Raw genomic sequence first — 18,989 nt, 5'->3', positions numbered from 1 at the left:
GCCGTGCCCACCGGCAGCGCCGCGCCCGAACCCCCCGCTCCCCTTCTGCGGGGCGGCCACGGCGGCGAAAGCCGTGCGGCTGGGCGGGGGCGCGGCCATCGCGGCGAAGGCGTGATCCAGCGCCCGCCTTTGCGAATCGGAGAGCCGGCGGGCGGCGGGATGCAGACGATCCGTGCGGGGATTGGTCGATGTGGAAGCGGGGCGGGCGCGGGGCGGGCGGTGATGGACGGGGCGGGCGGCGGCGGGCGCGCAGCTGGAATGGGGCGGGCGGGAGCGGGGCGCCCGGTGCAGCTGGCGGGGGGCGCCGGCCGCCGCCATAAAGTGAATGGGCCGGGTGAATGGGCGGCAGTCGGCCGGCGCCCTCCGCCCTCCCCGTGAGCCGCAGGCCGGCAGCGAGGCGCAGCGTGCCGGGGAGTCGCGGGGATTTACTTTCTGACAGCTGCGGAGCGGCCCGGGTAGCGGGGCAGGGGCAGCGGCGTCACCCCGTTCGCAGGATTAAGGCCGCCGAGCCGAGCCCGCATCTGGAGCTGCTGTAAGTGCCACTCCGTCAGACACTTCCCGGGAACGGGGTGGTCCGCCGCGCTTCCCGGGGCGCCCTCGGTGCCCGTCTGGGTGCGTCCGGAGCTGGCGCGGGGCGGGAGCATCCTTGGGGCGCTCCGCTCGGCACCGCAGCGCCGTGCCCGGGGCGGGAGCTGGGGGACAGCGGGCGAAGCGGGCCCTACCTCTGCCCTGCTCGGGGCCGCGGTGCTGCAGGTCCTGCCGTCCCGTTAGGCTGCTCGGGCCCCTCCCGGCAAGCGCTCCCGGAGCCCCTGGCAGTTGCTAAACTTAGGCATTTTCCACTGGGGCGAGCGGGGCCGGGGCTGTTTAAATTAGCCGGGGCTCGCTGTAAATAACGGCGCTGCGGGCTGCGGCTCAGCTGTCTGCAGGGTCCGGGGCAGCGGGACGTGGGGAGACAGCGCCTGGGAAAAGCACAGCAGCACGACGGCGTTCGGACAGTTGGATAAATGATATTTATGTAACGGGCTGGCGCCTGTTTACAGCAGAGCCGACCTCCCTGCAGCTCCGGGGTGAGGGCGAGCCGGCCCGTGGCTGCGGGTACCCTCCGGGACAGCGGAGCCGGCCGGGCTAAGGGGGAAGGAGCGAGGGAAACGCCGACCTCCGTCGGCGGCTCCGTCGGCAGCTGCGGGGGAAGGAACGGGACCGGGCAGCGCCGAGAGGCTCGGAGCAGAGCCGGCGTCGGGCTCCGGGTTCTGGCACGGGCTCCTTCACCTTCCCGGCGATGAGCGCGGCGCGGGGAAGCCGTTACCGCCGGGGGCAGAGAGCGGAGCGGCGCCCGACGGAGCGCGGCTGTTCTGCGCTCAACGAGAGCGGGCCCGGGGCGGGGGCTCCGTTTCCCTGCTCGCAGCGGGGCACGGGGCGGCTCGGCGGCGGCTCTGGGAGCGGCCCCGCGCTGCAGCTGCCGGAGCGGGCTCGGGGGGGTGGCGGGGCCCGGCCCGGTGCTGCCGAGCGGGGCACACCTGTCGGCCCCGCACCCCCGCCGCGGGACAGCTGAGCGGGACGGGACGGGCGGCCCCCCCGGCAGCGCTGCTGGGCTCGGTGCCGCGGCCCCGGCTCACTGCCGCCCGGCGGGCTGCGGGGGGAACTGGTGTGAGCTGGTGGTGCGGGAAGCAAAGAGGGCAACCCGGCGCTCCCCTACCGCTCTCTGCACCCGGCCTGCGGGATGCGGTGTGAAACGGCTTCGTCCTCGCTCCGACTTAGGGAGATGCTAAAAGCCGCAGCTCGGGAAGACGTCTTTCAAGAGCGTCACCCTTGATCGTGTCCTGCCGCACTATTGGCGATGGCAGCGAGGTCTTTCACGAGTCCCCTGGTCCCTCGAAGGGACGGACGTTTGCATAAGCTGCGTGGTGCCTTCTTACGGGGACAAAGAGCTGCTGCTGGCTCCGGAGGGATGGCGAGGCATGGAGCTGCTGCCGGACCTCACTGATATTTGCAGAAACGGGGCAGGAGGTGGTTTTTGTTACCAGATGGTCGCACTGTGCCAGGTGTCAGGCGTTGTGTGAGGGCTCAGGGCAGGGGCAGTGTTTTCGGTCTGCTGCCGGCATTGTACGAGGGCCAGCCTTCATGAAACACAGCTATATCCTGGTAACTGAAATGTGTATTGTCCCAGGCACTGCTTTGACAACTTGCAGCTCTGCTTTGGCAGAGAAATGTCTGCAAGCCTCACTTAATATCTGTTGTCTTTTGAAAGGGTTTAATTCTGGCAAATAATAGATGTGAAAACTACGCAACAAATTTGCTTGTGCACCTTATAGGAAGGTCAGCAAAAAAGCAGCATCTTTTCTGTCTGTCAGATGCTACCAAAACCATGAGATTGAGAGGTAAGGCTAACTTTGGAGGCTGCCAAGAAGAAGAAGAAGAAGAGGGGGGGGAAGAAGAAGAGAAAAAAAAAAAAAAAAAAAAAAAAAAAAAAAAAAAAAAAAAAAAAACAGAAACCCAATCTGGGAGAGCGCACCGAAAGGAAGATGAGATGTGCCGGGGACATGAGCTCTGTCTCGTGACCTGGCACATGTGCCCCAGCTCCGGGGACAGGGGAGGTCCTGGGTTGGGAATTAAGTCCCTGTAGGGATGGCTGGTGGCCTTGCACCATGTGCCCTACAACGGGGCAAGACTGCGGAGCTGGGAGCAGGAGCTGTGGCACTGCTGCCTGCCTGAACACAGGAGGCTGTGGTTTGCGTAGGGGCTGGCCACTGGGAGAAGGTCCCCGCTTGCCATGCAGTGCTGGGGTGCAAGGGCATTAAACTCTGCCAGCTCCGGAACCTGACTTTGGGCTGGGGCACGGTGCTGGGCTACCCACGGCTTGCCTTCCGTCTGCACTGCCTGCCACCACAGCTGGGGCCGGGGAAAATCCTCCGGCAGTGTGGAGCTGGGATGCAGGCAGCCGGAGAGAGAGGATTTGTGCGGCTGCACTGTGCCTGCTGTCCTCCCTTTGTGTGCCGGCACCCCTGCCCTCCGCCTGGCTCACCTCTGAATATTAATGCCTCTGGCAGATTGGATAATAATGTGACTGGGAATTGAATGAAGCTGGTTATTAGCTCTTAGTTTGCATGGGACATTTAAGGCAGCCCTGAGGCTGCTGCTGGAGGCGTAGTGGGTCAGGCTGTGCTGCAGCAGGGATGGCTCTGCACCGATTGGGACTGGCAGTGCCACCAGCTCCTGTGGGGTCTTTGTGGATAGTCCCAGGTGTGCTAGAAAAAGGGGACATGGCCTGGTGTCACAGAGGAGAAACCGAGCTCTGGCAGCGCTGAGCACCCTGCAGCCCTGAGCCAACAACACCACCTCACTATGATGCTCTGCACTATCTCCCAAAGCATGGCTCCACCAGAAAATAGGCACTTACACTCTTTTTATCCATGCACAAGAGGAGGGAAACTGGAGTTAAAGTGCAGGAGCTGCTATTAATTTTGTACATCTGATTCTTCAACCTTTCAAGGTATTCAGAAAGGCATTGAGGTGCTCCAGCTACTCGTGATTTCAGCTGGAGCAGACCTGCATTTGTCCAATTAACCCCTCAGAAATTACCATCCGAGCTTCTGTGAATGAGCCACCTGTTTGCAAACCCCATCCAACAAGTTCCCAGCATCCCAGAAGCCAACAGCCTCAGACTTGTTAGTGTCCCTAGAACAGAGCATGTACTCGGCTGTTTCTCACAGCCCTCCTCCTGCAGCCCCCTTTATTTAAATAAATGCCATAATTTGCTGCTGGCAGAGCCTCAGGGAGGGCTGGGCTGGAGGGCTCAGCTTCAGCAGCACTGCCTGCAGACAGCACAAAGGGGAACCAAAGGCACCACCGTCGGGGCTGGGAACCCTCAGCCTCTTCTCCCAGTACCAATTCTGCGAGGCCAATTTGTAGGAGATGCCGACAATAAGCATACAAAGAGATGCATGAGAGTTCAGCCATAAATCATGCTGACCTGTCTGTGTGTGGACGTTTTTATTTACTTGCCTTTCTGAAAAACAAATAAACAGAAAATGCCTCCCAAATAAACCAGCTCCCCGCTTGGATTTGAACACGCTTTAAAAGAAATCCCTTTTGTTTTAGCCATTTTTATTTCCTGTTTGTTTCTGAGCTTAGACTTGACAATGAAAACCACATGAAATTCCCTTTTTGTTCCATCAGTTTTATTTTTGGTGCCACAATATCCAAAACTTCCAGTTCTGCAGATTTTTTTTTATTTTTTATTTTTGGTGGCTGCACATTTATTGCAAGGTTAATTTTTTAAAGCAAATGCATGGGTTTTTTTGTTTTTGTTTTTTTCCCGTAAAATGAAAGCCAGGCAGTCAGGAGGACGAGGTGTACCAGGGTGTTAAAAAATACTCGTACATGTGAGTGATATTCGTTGAGCTGTAAGCGCCGTGCTGGTGCAGCTCCATACCTAACGGGAGCAATCCCACAGGCGAAGAGCGGAGCAGCGCACGACTGTGCGTCCCGTTAGATGCGTTTCACAGCATCGTTCTGGCAGCGGGCGCTGGAGCTCAGCTGCGGCGGGGCTGGTGGCTGTGCGGTGCTCAGCGCGTTACCCGATGCGGGCTGCCGGCGGATGTCGGGGTGCCGAGGTGTCCCTGCGGCGAGGGACTGCGACCCAAGCCGCTCGCAGAGCGCCCGCCTCCCCCTGCCCCGGCCCTTTGCTCTACACTGCTTTGATGCGATTGCCCGCGGGCTGGGCTGAATGAGTAATGACGGATCTGCAGCTTTCTTCCTTACCCACCCAAATGCCTACCTCCCAGGGCTCTGTGTGGGATGCAGCATGGAACAGATGGAAAAAACTAAGGATTAAAAAAAACAAACGAACAAAAAACACAGTCTTTGCACACAGTCCCCAGGCAGCGCGGTGCATCTCAGGACCCTGACATTCAGAGCCGAGTTTCGCTGCTTCCCTCGTCTCTGTGCCCACAGATTCACGGCACACGGCAATTTGCTGTGGAGCCCTGAGCCCGATCCTGCAAGCACAGCCGCTTGCACAAGGCTGCGGGGCTGGGGCCGGCCGTGTTTGCAGTGGGGAGAGCTGATTATCCCCTCGCTCCCCGCTGCACGATGTCTGGGTAAACAGGCTGACCTTCAGGGCATGGTGCAAGGGCCATAAAGGCGGGGGGGCAGGGAGGTGGTGGTGGGAGCTCCAGCAGCTGCCCAGTGTCTCCCAAACCAGGGCTAGCAGTTCTGCACATCCTTTCCGTGCTTCCTCAGGAAAGCACCCTGAGCTCCTCACTTGCTGCGTTCAGACAGCAGTGGAGCTGGGCAATGGGACGTGCATCCCTCGCAGCCATTCGGGCTCTGCCACCACCCCACCGCCAGCCCCAGCTCCGCACAGCTGTCCTACAGCAGCAGTCCAGCTGCGGCACCCAAGAAAGATTCTCTCTAGCTGCTGTTTTAGCTAAGTTTTGTTTATGGCCGAGTCAAACTTCTGCGGGCAGGATTTATGGCAGAAGCACTGACTGACGGCTTCACAGAGCGCCAAGGTCGGAGCCGCATGCAGGGTGCGACGTGCTGGCGGCATGGCCGGGCCTCCCGACCTTCAGCCCGCCTGATTAGGGGCTTTCTTCAGCTTGTTTACTAATTGTGAGAGCCGCTGACATCCTCAGTAGCGGCTGAGTCATCTGTTGCCCTCCATCTGCATACAAAGCTCCGAGGCAGCCGGAACCGCATTGCTCTGGCTGTCTCCCGGCCCACCCCCCCTTGATGGGCCAACTTTACAGCCGCACAGATACCCAAAAGCACCGGACCACCTCCCTTTAATTGCTGCAGCAATCACACCTGTACACACACTGAGCAGCGGGTGTGTAGGCACGCTGCTGCCAGGCTTGGTCACCACAGCTGCTCTGCTCCTGCACAGATGTGGGCAAACGTGCCATGTGCACAGAGACCTGTGAGCAGAGCCCCCTCCCTGCTCTGTCAGCTGCAAGATGCTCACTGCCAAATTTCTCCCCTAAATCAGCCTCTTTCTGCCCTGACCGGAGCAATCCATTTCTCTGCACCCTCTGACTGCATGCAGCTCCCAGCACTCCTGTGCTCGAAAGCTTGACGTTGCCAGCAACTTTGTGCAACTGCAATTTGTCATGGCATAACGGAGCCTCCATTGATTTATTTTGTTCCAGATGCCTAACAAACAAACGGAGCTGTAACAAAATGCAGCTTTATTAATGTAACCAAAGAGCCTGTCAGAGGGACAAGCACAGCCCTGGCTGATGGAGTCAAGGTGCTGCACCCAGGAAGGCAGCTGGACACAGCCCCATGCTGCAGCTCCTGCAAGAGTACGAGGAGTGCAGAAAAACCAGCTTTGTAGGAAAGCAGGCAGAGCTTCCCCCCTGCACTGTGACTCGTATCTGCAGCCCTTGGGTGCCATTTCAGAACCACAAGGTAGGCTAAGGGCAGCTCTGCTAGGGTGCCTGGCCATACCGCTTTGGCACGAGCTGAACGAAGGCACTGAGTGAACCCTCTTCTACCCAGAACAACCATTTGGCTGTTTTCCTCTGCTGCAGCTGGGGGCTCACCCTCACCTCGTGGGCTGACCCCAATCCCGCAGGGCACGTCAGGCAGTGTCCAGCAAGGCTGTATGTTTCCCTAGTAGCTCTTATCTGATGATCTATCTGGAAGAACTTAAAGGAATTTCACTTCATTGCCTCTCCCAGTTCAAACTGGCTTTTTAACATCATTTCTGCAATGAGGAATGGCATCCCAGAGCAGCTAAGCAATGTTACCTATATCACACACCAAATTGGCAGCAGCGCATCTCCCCATCTTCTCCCCACCCTGGTCTGAGTTATCAGAAACTTCTCTGGTAATGGAGAGAGAGGATGGGTATGGAGCAGCAGCCCTCACAGCCAGCCCACATGGGACACATGACAGCGTAGCATGCACTGCCCACAGCGCTCTTGCGGCTCAAATAACAAGTTCCAAGCAATGAGACACTGAAAACCTTAGGGACACCTGGCATATCCTGCTGATGAAATAGAGAAAAAAAAAAAATTTCAGGCTTTGAAGTAGTACACGCTGCTATGAAAACGCCTCACCCCAAAGCTCAGGGGCTAGCACCACACTGCAAGGAATAAATAGAAAAATTATGATAAGCAGTGACTCAGCAGTCAGTGGTCCATCAGTGAGCTCTGCACACCTGGAAGCACTCCTCAGGCAGCCCAGGTCAGGAGGCAGGTGGGCAGGCATGCTGCTCCCCTGTCCATAATGGGGCTGCACAATGGGTAACCATTTTGCTTCTGCTGTTTATCTTCCAGTGATAAACGGTCTTGCCTGGTTCCTGCTGCAATTCCATTAAGATTAGAGATGTAAAGTTACACTGTGAGGTTTAGAAGCAGATGACCCTGGTTTCCCTGTGGTCTCGAGAAAGAGAAGATTTACTCTTGTCTCACATTCCATCCTTGCTCTCTAGCTGCAGGAAGGAGCCCTTGCAGGCAGCACATCAGCCCTCAGTTCAGTGCATCGTTCCTGTGCCAGGTGCTCTCTGGCACTGGAGACCCTGACCTGCAGCACTAGCATAGCACTGTCCCTGCATGAGCACGTGGGTTGGGAGAGGACAGGGCAGCCCCAGCATCTTTCCCTCTGATATGGAACAGAGGCAGGGGCTGCCCCACTGCAGCTCAGCCTTCCTGGGACCCAAGTACAGCAGGCAGTTCAATTTCCTGACCACATGGGTAAATAACCAAGAGGTGGAGGAGGATGCTGGCAGCCCAGGCAGTAGGCTCTTGCTGAAGCACTGCACCCAGACAGACAGGCTCTCCCACAGGCAGACCTGCTGGGGCCTCAGCTCTGCAGGCACGTGTGGGGACACGGAAATCACAGAATCACAGAATTGCCAGGGTTGGAAGGGACCTCAAGGATCATGAATCTCCAACTCCCCTGCCACACACAGGGCCACCAACCATCCCACCTAATGCTAGACCAGACTGCCCAGGGCCCCATCCAATCTGGCCTTGAACACCTCCAGGGATGGGGCATCCACAACCTCTCTGGGCAGCCTGTTCCAGTACAGCACTCCTGTCAGTCCCCAGGCCTCCCACCATGGGCAGCACCCAAGGCACCACTATAGCTTCACTTGGCTTGCAGTCAGCCTTGATGGTTTCTTCCCACTCCTCCTCCTCAAAAAAAAAAAAATAAAATAAAATAAAACACCACAGACAAAAAAACCACAGGTGACTGAGTCTCTGCTCCTGGACGATGGAGCCACTTGTCACTGCGATCCAGGAAAGGAGGTGACAAAGACCGCATTTGATCTTTTGGGCTAAGTGAGCATGCCAGCATCACTGCCCCTTGTGCCTGCTGCTGCTGCTTCCTGCCAGCGGAGAGGATGCATGGGCTGGCAGCTCAAAGGAAATGCCTACTTTGTGTGAACTGGGAACCCGTATCTCAGGAGCAAGGAAGTACAGAGGTGGAAGGAGCTACAGCACAGGCTGAGGTCATAGCTTATTTTACAAAACTGAAAGCTCTGAGCAAGTCTGGCTCCATGGAACAAGTGCAGAAGGCACCCCTAACAGAATGGTTCATAAAGTGAGAAAGATGAAGGCACAGATAGAATCAAATCTGATGCTATCCAAAGACACTTTTGAGGTGCCAATTCCAGCAGCTCCCTGAGAGCAGATACACAGTTTGGTAGAAATGCCAGAAAGGCTTATCACTGACTTTCTTAATGTCTCTGCCTATAGTGAGATCTAGCCAGTATGGAAAGAAAGCTCCTTTAATTAAATCCAACAGAGCTGTATACTCTGGGGTAATATCTACAGCCTTTGTGCTGGCCCTGGGGAACACAGGTGAGAGGCTCTGCCCATGGCAGCCCTCCATGGCCACACTGAGCAGATCCTGCTCCCTTCTGTTTGTTGTACCCACAGCAAGATGAGAGGGCCCTGCTTGGTGCCACCACATAGGGCGCATGCAGTGGGTATGCAGTCACACACATTCAAAGTTCCCTCTCTGAAACTCTCCTAGTTTTAAGTTCAGTTCAAAGAGCAAACTTGCTCATGAGTCAGAAGCGCTAGTTTCAACCTGAGCGTGGGCCATGCTTTAGAGCCAGTGTTAGCCTGATTCCACAGCACATCTCTGCAGCAGGCCACTTGACATATCATGCCTAGTCCTAAATACCGCAGCTGGCTTACCCCAGGCCTGATGTCTCATATTGTCATTTACACCTCCACACAACCAGCTGTGAGGTGCTCCTCTCCTGGCTTCATAGCTCCAGTTCGCACAGATGAAACCTGTGCAAGACAAGCACAACACTTCAGGCACACAGGACACCACATGGAGGATGCTGTCCTGCACATAGAGCGAGGCAAAAGGCTGAATTCCTCCTTAAATCTGGTCCAGTGCGGAGTCAAGCCCTCAAAAAGAGGAAATTGTGCTTGACAGATGCAATCATATGCAAATGGCTGTAGAAGAGGGGAAATTATCATCTACAAACATTGGGCAGAAATTCCATCTGCCGCCGCCTCAAGAAGGGCTCTTAATAAATTCTGAGACAGCAAAGTGACACACATCTTAATCAAGACTTAATCCAGGGAATTAATTCACTGTGCGTTTCTGCATAATTCCAAGAGCAATGCTAAAAGCCATGGCAATATCAGCAGCAGATGGACTCCCCCTACTCCCTGCAAAGGTATTAAAGAAAACACAGCCCCATCACATCATGCTGTGTGCGTACACAGCACAGAAAGCAACAGGGTTGTGTGTACATGGTCTGCAACCAACAAAGGTCACCAAAGGCTGGGGGAAGTGGTGAGCAAGGAGCTGCTGCTGCACAACCCAGGACAAAACGCTTGCAGGAGGCAGAGCTCTGGAGAACTGGCGCTGGGTCCTAGGGAGATGCTGCTCTCAGGGTGTGTCGGAGCCAGCACCAGGGTTCAGGAGCAGTGGGATGGGGGAGCTCCAGAGAGCAGGGGGAAGCACTGAGGCTCTCACCTGCAGCAGACACCAGCAGGGTGAAGCACCAGCTTCCAGCCTCTCCGCAGTCTGGAAGCGCTTCACAGGTACGATCTGGCCTTGCCGAGGCCCCAGCAGCAGCCCTGCTCAGAGTGACAGGAGGCTTTAGACAGCTCTGAAAATACATTCTTAGTCACTGTCATCCAGCTCCAAAGGAGGTGCGACAGCTCTGTTATTAATCTCTTGTTTACATGTTTAAGCGCTCACACAGCCCAGCTGAAATGCGACCTTTGCTCAGTTTGGTCCTGGCACACGTGGACTTGAGGGGCCGTGCAGCCCTCCACCAGCCATTCAGTCTCCACCACTGCCCGTGTCCTTGTTTTAGAATCCCAAGTGCCCGGTCCCAGCAGCACGCACCTGCAGCCACACTGCGTCAGTGGCTGAGACACATCAGCATGAGGAGCTGCTGCAGGGCCAGGGACTGGAGGGGTGTCGAAAGATGCAGGTCCTGCACCCAGCTGCTCTTCTCCAGGCCTTCAGGAGCCATCAAACCAGCATGTCCCTTGGTTACCATCGTGCCACACGCAGCAGCATCATGAACTGAAACCTGGACTTCAGGACTTACGGGTCCAGCTCACTTGTCCAGCTGGCAGGGCTGGGCTGCTAGCACCTAACACTTCTTGCCTGCTTCTGTGAGCCCCCAGTGCTGTACTACAGGGAGAAGTACAAGATAAAATAATTGACCGTGGGACAAAGAATGATGAAATAGGGCAGTCGAGAAGCCACAGCAGTGGGGTTGGGGGCAACTCTCAGCTGGGATGCTGTCAGGTCAGCCCATGGACACAGACAGCACTGGGGAGGCCTTTGGCTGAGAGGTGCCAGTGCTTGTCCCCAAGCACCCAAGGGCATGTAACGCGACTCCCGTGTTAACTCAGGCTCCAGAGGTCCTCATTTACCCGAAACTATTCCACTTGCAGTGACAGAGCTCGTGGCAGCTTCTGCGCAGTTTGGCATGCCTTCCTCCTGGTGCCATGCAGTTTTCTGCGTGTGCACGTCTGACTGGCTGTGCCCATGGTATCAGGAGAGCCTCAGGGCCCTGGGCACTGCCTGTGTCTGAGCAATTTGCTGGGAAGTGAAGGAAGGCCTGAGGAAGCTGCAAAGGGAGGCTGGGAGAGCGGGATGTCTGGGGTAGGTGCTAAAAGCCCTTGGCTGGTCCAGGACCACTTCCTCAGATCTCCATTACACAGCATGCTCCAGCGTTGCTATTTCAGTCTGAATGTCACCTATAAATTGGAGGCTCTTTCTCTGAAGGCTGCAAATAGAAGTGTCACTAGATGATCTTTGATTTATAGGGGAGCTCAGCAGAAAACCTGGCATCTCCATTTTCCAGGAGACCCAGAAGGGGTCCAAGGATCACACGGGGATCCTCGGCTTTCCCTAGGCCTCTCCTCAGGGACTGGCCAGTCCCTTTTCACGCAGGCAGGAAGAGCTCATGAGCACAGATCCAACTCCCTAACCACCCTGTGCCTCTTTTTCAGGTTCCTCCTTCGCCACCACCTATTCCTGCCCCATGGATTTCAACCTGCTGGCGGATGCGGAGGCTCGCAGCCCAGCCCTGTCCCTCTCGGATTCTGGCACCCCCCAGCACGAGCACAGCTGCAAGGGGCAGGACCATAGTGGTGAGTGTGAGGCCCCGTGCTCCTGGTGGGCAGCATCCAAGGTGTGGGGCAGAAAGAGAGCAAGGGAGATGTGGGACAAGCATCGCTGTGCAGCAGGAGCTGCCCAAGTGCTTACTTGGAAACTTTCCATGCTTTGAGTTAACTCCAGGCTGAACTTCTCAGGTGCAGCCAAAGGGAGACAATGCAAAACTCCCTGTGCAAGGGGAGCCCGAGGGCTGGGGACAGCCTGCTGCTCCCTGTGTAAAGCCTCTGGGCTCACCCGCTTGCAGAAGCTAATCAGCGTAATGATGCAGATTAAAATTCCCTGGAGCGAGTATCATGGAGGGTGCTGCACCAGAATAACTATGGTCAGAGAACCCAGCCACTGAATTCCCTGCTGCACACGTACCTTAGTTGGGCACATCCCCAAGCTTGGCGGCTCCTCATCAGCTGCTGGGACACACAGCGCACCTCCATCCAAGTGACTTCCCAGTCAAGCCCTGCTCCCCACACAAAACTGCCAACTAGGGAGCAGACTTTTTTTCCATTAGCCGTGAGCAGCTAATTTCGGCTATGACTGCAGGAGTTTCATTGAGTGGGCGAATGTGCACGGGATGTATTTCATAGCCTATTTTAGGTCAACAATAAATGCCGGGTGCCTGACTACGTCACTCTTCACTGCATTAAACAGGCTGGAAATAAAGCGTCTGAGGGAGGCAGCTACGTGCTGGCATTACCTATGCACAGGGGCTGCTGCCTCCTGCACTCTCACCAGGCAGCCCTACTTACCCTGGGCTCCTCTTCCTTCATCTGCAGAGCAAGGAGTGGTGAGGAATGGGGTAGAAACCTGGTCTGTCTTAGCTCTCCAAGGTCCTCCTCATCCTCTGATGGTGCTGAGTGTTTACAACAGCCCCTCCTGTTAGGTCTCATCAGGCAGGAGAGCAAGGGAGAGATGTTCCATAGCCAGCTCCTCAGTAGGGACCCAGGGCAGCCCACAGGGACCTTCCTTCCCACAGGGTCCCCACCACAGCACACCCACTCTCTGCTCTCTTCACAGTACACTTTTCCCTACCTACAGAAGCAGCAGAAACAAAGACAACAATGAGCAATGCTCAGGAAGAGCCAAAGGCAGCAGGTGCAGAACCAGAAAGGACACCAAGAGGGAGGCACAGTTTCAGAGGTTTATCCAGACTCAGAGGCAGGTTTATTACAGCTGCCTGGGCTTCCTTCACAAGATTTAGAGAAAGCCCAGACCCAGGGGGCATGGAGGAGATGAATACAAGGTGCTTGCTTAGCTCTTCCACTAAGACTCAGCTCATTAGCCAGTGGTTTTACAGTTGTTGTTCCCTTTGGGTGTAATTTCTCCCTGTGGGAAGAGGGGCAGCTCCCAGCAGGAACTCCTGTTTTGGGCACAGCTCCTGTTTGGCAGCAGCCTCTTTGTAAACCCGCAGATAAGGGCTCCTGTGGGAACATACCCCATGCATGCATCAGGCTTTTAATTAACCCAGACTTAGCAGATGAGCAAACAAACCAAATGTTGTCACTTCATCTGTACTGTGCTATTCCCAATAACTAGCTCAAACATGGTGCCATCACTGCCTTTTTAATGTGTTTTGGAGATGAGCAATGAAGAAGTCTCCCTCTTCCAACTCTGGCTTAGAGCACTGAGCTAGAGAAATCAGACCTATCCCTTTGGCAGTAATTGCTATTCAAAATAAAACTAAAATACCAAGAGCTTCCAGCAGTCCTGCTGGAAGGTACTCCCATATGAGGATGTTCATGGTAGTGAATAGAGCACCATGAGACTATAGCCAGCCCCTACAAGTCCACTTTTCAGTTCTATGCCTTCTGATTCAGGAATGTGCTTTGAAATTCCTCATTCTGGTCCAGCCCAGCTGGAAAGCCTGCTGCACACTGGCAGTGGGAACAGGAGATCATGCCTTCCCAGCCAGCTTGCATTACAACGTACGTGGAGTTCCTGTATATCCAACACAAGCATTAAACATGCCACGGACCTGCAGGCAAAGAATGGGGAGCATACAAGAACTCCGCATTGCTTCAGTGTCTGCAACGTGTGTCCAATGTGTGCTCTACCCCACAAGGGGTGGGTGCCTCACTGACACACACACCCTGGGTGCCCTGCAGCTCCCTCAGAGGAAGGCAGGCACAGGGAAGCAGGACTTTCCCAGAAGCCACAGGAGAGGTTTCTGAGCTAACACACTGAGTGATCAACTGCTTTTCAGACTCTTTCTTAGGGCTTCTCTCTTCCATTTGGTTTTTATGGAACTTATTTTTGAAAGGCGCACATATTGGAGCTGAAGATCCCTTTCTTCTCACCTGGGTGTATTCCTGGCTCCTGTTTCCTTACCCTTCTACATTTTCAGAGGCTGTACAGGACAACTTCCATGTTAGGATTTTTTTTTTTTCTGGACTTTAAAGCCTTGTAAGCCAGCTTCCACTTAGAAAACCACAACCAAACAAAAAGTCCTTTTCATCTAAAATGAGCGGAGCAATGCCAGGATTTTTAAAAAGATTCTTCTCCCAAACACAATAGTTCTGCCATTGTTCACAATAATCTCAATTTGATTTTGCTGATATTTCCAACTGGAAAAGAGCATCTCCCTTCCCTGCTGAAAACCAAGTTCTCAGTTGGAAGTATCTCACCCTACTTCTTGTTCAGAATAAAGTGGTGGCAAACATCAGTAGCTATTCATTTTCTCTGGAAGAATTCTCTTCTATGGCAACTTCTCTTGGCTCCCGGTAGAACTTTTTCTAAGACATCAGCTGCTGCTTCCCTCCACTCACTGTTCTCCATTCACTGCCGAGAGGCTCAGCTGTGACATCTGAACACGGAGAACATTTGCTTGCAGGGTGCAGGCTGTGGCACAGAGAGGCACTTGGCGTGGCTGAGCTGCTCACCTCCATCCCAGCTCAGCACAGGCAGGCACACTGAGCTCCACACTTGGTGATGGCAGAGGCTGAGCTGCACTTTGAGGTTACACATCCACACAAACATCAATAGTTTCAGGACATTTGCCAGAGGGGCAGCAAAAGAAAGACTCAGTTGCTTGGATGGGGAAATCCAAGTGGGAAGACCAGGGGTGAGAAGACAGCAGATGCTGGAATAATTTAAGGGAGGCCTCTTCCTACTTTTTAAAATTAAGCGTTCTTAGGTAAGAAAATATCAGGATGGACAGGGGGAAAGGAAAAAAAAGTCCGTTCCTTGGGTTTAGTTAATTTAAGAGCTTCAACTTGCCTTCACTGGAAGTCTGCCTTTCCCCAAGCACTTCTCCGCAAAAGCGCTGTTTGATCTTTAGTTGCATTATGAATGACAATTTCTTTTCAAATTTTTTCTAAAGGGACCCTTAGGCAGCAAGATTTCAGCACAGTAAGAAATAGCTGGCCTAGGAAAGTTCTGCCACCACCACCCCTCATCAGGGTGACAGAGGAAACCCAAGGGCTGCCTGGGTGGCTGCGCCCATCCAGGCAGCAGTCATACGAGGGCAGGCTGTGAGGGGCTCCCCGAACACGGCCAAGCCCCCACGTTAACTCAGAGGATCTCTCCCATCTCTGTTTTGCATACAGATACCGAGAAGTCCCAGCAGAACCAGACAGACGACTCCAACCCCGAGGACGGCTCGCTCAAGAAGAAGCAGCGGAGGCAGCGGACTCACTTCACCAGCCAGCAGCTCCAGGAGCTGGAAGCCACGTTCCAGAGGAACCGCTATCCCGACATGAGCACCAGGGAGGAGATTGCGGTCTGGACCAACCTGACGGAGGCACGAGTGCGGGTAGGACTGTGGCTCTATGCACACCCCTATGGGGCAGGAAACCAGCTGTGATGCAAGCCACCAAGTTGTCCCCAAATAAGGAGCACTGGAATATTTCCCCACCTTGAAAGAACCTCACAAATAATGCCAACCGAGGTCTTATATTGCCACGTTCACTCACTGGCTGCGCCTTCCTCCCCAAGCACAAGCTTGCAGCAGTACAGGGGTATCCAGAGCCCAGGCTCTGCCTCACTGATCCTCCCCAGCCAGCTGCCCTGGCCCACCAGACCCCTTCCTGGTGGTGCCATCATCCCCAGCCTTGCCGGAGGGCACCCTCTGGGGCTCCCCAACCGCTGTGCTGTCACAGGCACAGCATGGCAGGGCTCCAGCTGGAATGAGAGCTTCTCTGTGCTGCTAGAATTATGAGTTAGCAGCACCATGAATAGCCTTCCAGCAGCTTCCATGCTCTGGGAAGTTATATTGTTTGAGTCCCTCCAACGCTAACAGATTTTCCTGTTAGAAGACAGAATTCTAGCGTTCCCTGAGCTGATGCTGAGGTGAAATCAAAGCAAGAGAGGTTGTTTCCTTAACTGAGCAGGCTCCAGCCACATCCCTGAACGCTTTGTTCCCAACCCCTGCTTCTGAGCTGTGCACGCTTGGAAATACAGTCTCAGTTTTCCTCCCTTTCCCCCCCCAAGAAGGGCATTTGTTAAACAGCGTGGGTCAGGCAACACACAGAAGGCAGGTAGCAGCAGAAGTTGTCTACTAGCCAGTATCAGGACACAGACACAGGCTTCTGACCTTTGGAGCAAGCCAGAACCAAAGCTGGGCCAGGCTCCTGGTCACTCCTTGATCTCCTCTACCAGTTAATGCCAAATGAACACAGTGCAGCTGCAGTGCCCAGGGTCCACAAGTCAAAGCTACAGCAGAGACAAGAAAGGCTTCCTAAGGCAGTTCCTGAACATGCTGCTTGTACAGGACCAGCACTACTGTCTAGCATCAGCATCCACACAGCCGTGCAGGCCTGCAGTAAGTCATGGGCACCACTTTAGATGGCCTCAAACACCTAGTGTTATTCTGTGCACTCTATGCATCTTGCTTGGGTTTTGATCGAGGTAGTGACTCCCCAGGAGATGATCCTGCAGCCCAGACACCTCACTGCAGTGCTTTGCCCAGTGCTCAGCATCCCTGGGTACAGACCCAGCTCTTCATCCACTCCTGTGCTGGGTAAAGAGGCCAAGGGACAGCCCAGGGTGACTCTCCACCTCTCTCCTCTCCTACAGGTCTGGTTCAAAAACCGCAGGGCTAAGTGGAGGAAACGGGAGAGGAACCAGCAGGCCGAGCTCTGCAAGAACAGCTTTGGAGCCCAGTTCAACGGACTGATGCAGCCCTATGACGACATGTATTCTAGCTATTCCTACAACAACTGGGCCACCAAAGGGCTCGCCACCAGCCCACTCTCGGCCAAGAGCTTCCCATTTTTCAACTCCATGAACGTCAGCCCCCTCTCCTCCCAGCCCATGTTCTCTCCACCCAGCTCCATCGCCTCAATGACCATGCCTTCGTCCATGGTCCCTTCTGCAGTGACTGGGGTCCCGGCCTCCAGCCTCAACAACCTGGGAAACATCAACAACCTGAACAGCCCGAGCCTCAACTCCGCCGTCTCATCCAGTGCCTGTCCTTACGCCTCCACAGCCAGCCCCTACATGTACAGGGACACATGCAACTCCAGCCTGGCAAGCCTGAGGCTGAAGGCCAAGCAGCACGCCAACTTCACTTACCCGGCGGTGCAGACGGCAGCTTCCAACCTGAGCCCTTGCCAATACGCCGTGGACAGGCCTGTATGAAGTGCTGCTCTCTCCTGACTGGGGACTTGACCTTAGCCTGACACAAGGAGACCTTTAGCCCTATAACAGCGTACATCCTGCAGAGTGAGAGTGGAAGTGAGAGAGAGCAAAAGAGCATGAGAGAGCGAGAGCGCACGGCAAGCAGGCAGATGGACCTCTACGAAGATTTGTCTAACTATCGTATGGTGAATTTTGACTGTCTTTCCCCTCCCAGTCTCCTTCCCTTCCTGGCCACCAAACACTTACCCTCCCTGTTGGTAAGGAAACCAAAACAGTCTGCTGGAAGCCCCATGGGGAAGCAGGAGCCCCAGCAGGCAGCATGTCTAGCCTGTGGGAAGCTGAGCTCAGCATATTTTGGCCTGGCCCCTCTAATCCCCCTTCCACAGCACAGCCGGGTGCCACCACAGTGGGATGCAGGGATGGGGTGACATGAGGCTGCTCTCCAGTGCTTGGCCAACCCCGTCCTTCTCCCCCCACAAACACAAGGGTTGGTGCAGAATATCTCACCCATCTGCTTATTAGGCAGCCAGTCATTGTCTTGGCTGATTGGCATCCAATGAGAGCACATCTATAGGCATGGCCTTTCAGATTTGAAGCTTTGAGGAACTGAGAGTTGTAAGGATAAGATATGTGCATGCATATATACCTATATATATACATACACATATATAGACCCATATATTAAAATACACCATTTTGTACAGGAAATAACCTGTGAAGTAGACCTTAAAAACAAAAACCCCATAAAGTAAGCATGTCCACCAAGGTGGTGTGCTGCCTGCCATGCTTCACTGCTCCACTCATTTCCAGTCAGACAGGAATACCTTTGCCAGTATACATCCAAAGCATCCCTTTCTGCAACAATCAGCTCCCCCTTGCACATCTCCATCCCTTCCTCAAATCCCATTTCAAAAAAAGGAAATAAAATAAAAGTTGGCACAGTCCCTCTAAGGCTCCTGCCTGCCTGGTTTTTGAGAGCATGACCCAGTGTCTGAAGATTCAAAAAGCAAGCACCAACATTGAGCCCAAGCCCAGGGTAGAAGCAGGATGAGCACTCTGTGCTGAGGCGTCCCCATCACACTGTGGGCCGGTGCCTCTGAGTCCCTGCAGCACTCCTGGCTCCAAACAGCACTTCCAGAAGGGGCTGCAGATACCTGCCCACCCCCCTGGCCCATGCTGTTTCTTTCAGGAAAGCTGTAAAACAGAGCTGCTCTCCTGGGAGGTGCATGCACAGCAGGACCTGTAGCTTCTGCCAATGCAGAGGGACACAGTGGGGTTCTCCATGAACTTAAGAAAGCTATGTAAGCAGTAGGTAGTGGGAAGTCCCCACTCACTGCAGTCTCCTTCCACATGGGGCACGTACTTCAGGGGCAAGCACAACATCAGCAAGACAAACCACTCCACATGGGTGAGTGGGACAGGCAAAACTGGGACAAACCAGGTTTCTGCAGCATCGCCAGCACACACACAGAGGAAGCAAACTCTGTTAGGAAGGGATCCTTGCTAAGAGACAAAGAGTGCAGCCCCTTTTGTGCAGCATATAAACCACTCCATCTTTACCATAGCCTGCTGCACAGAGAGCAGCTGCTACTGAAGGTATTGGCAAGCAGATGCTGAAAGCCATCACAGATGTCAGTCCAACAACGCTATAGCTAAACTATGCTTTGCTCTGAGCTAAACCAAAATGAAGAATCCCTGCATTGAAGCAGCTACTGCTGAAGCACAACTCCACCTGCAATGTGCATGCAAAGATTGAGCATCAACATCTAAAGCACGTAGCACATCCAAAACAAGACTGA

At 54.5% G+C, this 18,989-nt stretch overlaps 1 protein-coding gene across 1 annotated transcript; it reads left to right on the top strand.

Annotated features, from left to right (window-relative positions):
• Positions 1–282: 282 nt before the first annotated feature.
• PITX3 (paired like homeodomain 3) lies at positions 283–18,124 on the top strand. Its single transcript, XM_031602112.2, has 4 exons — positions 283–532; positions 11,454–11,594; positions 15,159–15,364; positions 16,627–18,124. The coding sequence occupies exons 2-4, from the start codon at positions 11,486–11,488 to the stop codon at positions 17,188–17,190; spliced, it is 879 nt and encodes a 292-aa protein (XP_031457972.1). The 5' UTR covers positions 283–532; positions 11,454–11,485; the 3' UTR covers positions 17,191–18,124.
• The last annotated feature ends 865 nt before the right edge of the window (positions 18,125–18,989 follow it).

Source organism: Phasianus colchicus, chromosome 8, assembly GCF_987193195.1.
Source record: "Phasianus colchicus chromosome 8, bPhaCol1.hap1.1, whole genome shotgun sequence".
Taxonomy (NCBI): domain Eukaryota; kingdom Metazoa; phylum Chordata; class Aves; order Galliformes; family Phasianidae; genus Phasianus; species Phasianus colchicus.
This window is presented reverse-complemented; position numbering and strand designations above follow the sequence as displayed.

What these genes read in the sequence shown, in the direction of transcription:
- PITX3 (XM_031602112.2), top strand. Translation starts at nt 11,486, where the DNA reads ATGGATTTCAACCTGCTGGCGGATGCGGAGGCTCGCAGCCCAGCCCTG. An exon ending in CAAGGGGCAGGACCATAGTG is followed by an intron (nt 11,595 to 15,158) that starts GTGAGTGTGAGG and finishes TTTTGCATACAG; the next exon opens with ATACCGAGAAGTCCCAGCAG. An exon ending in TGACGGAGGCACGAGTGCGG is followed by an intron (nt 15,365 to 16,626) that starts GTAGGACTGTGG and finishes CCTCTCCTACAG; the next exon opens with GTCTGGTTCAAAAACCGCAG.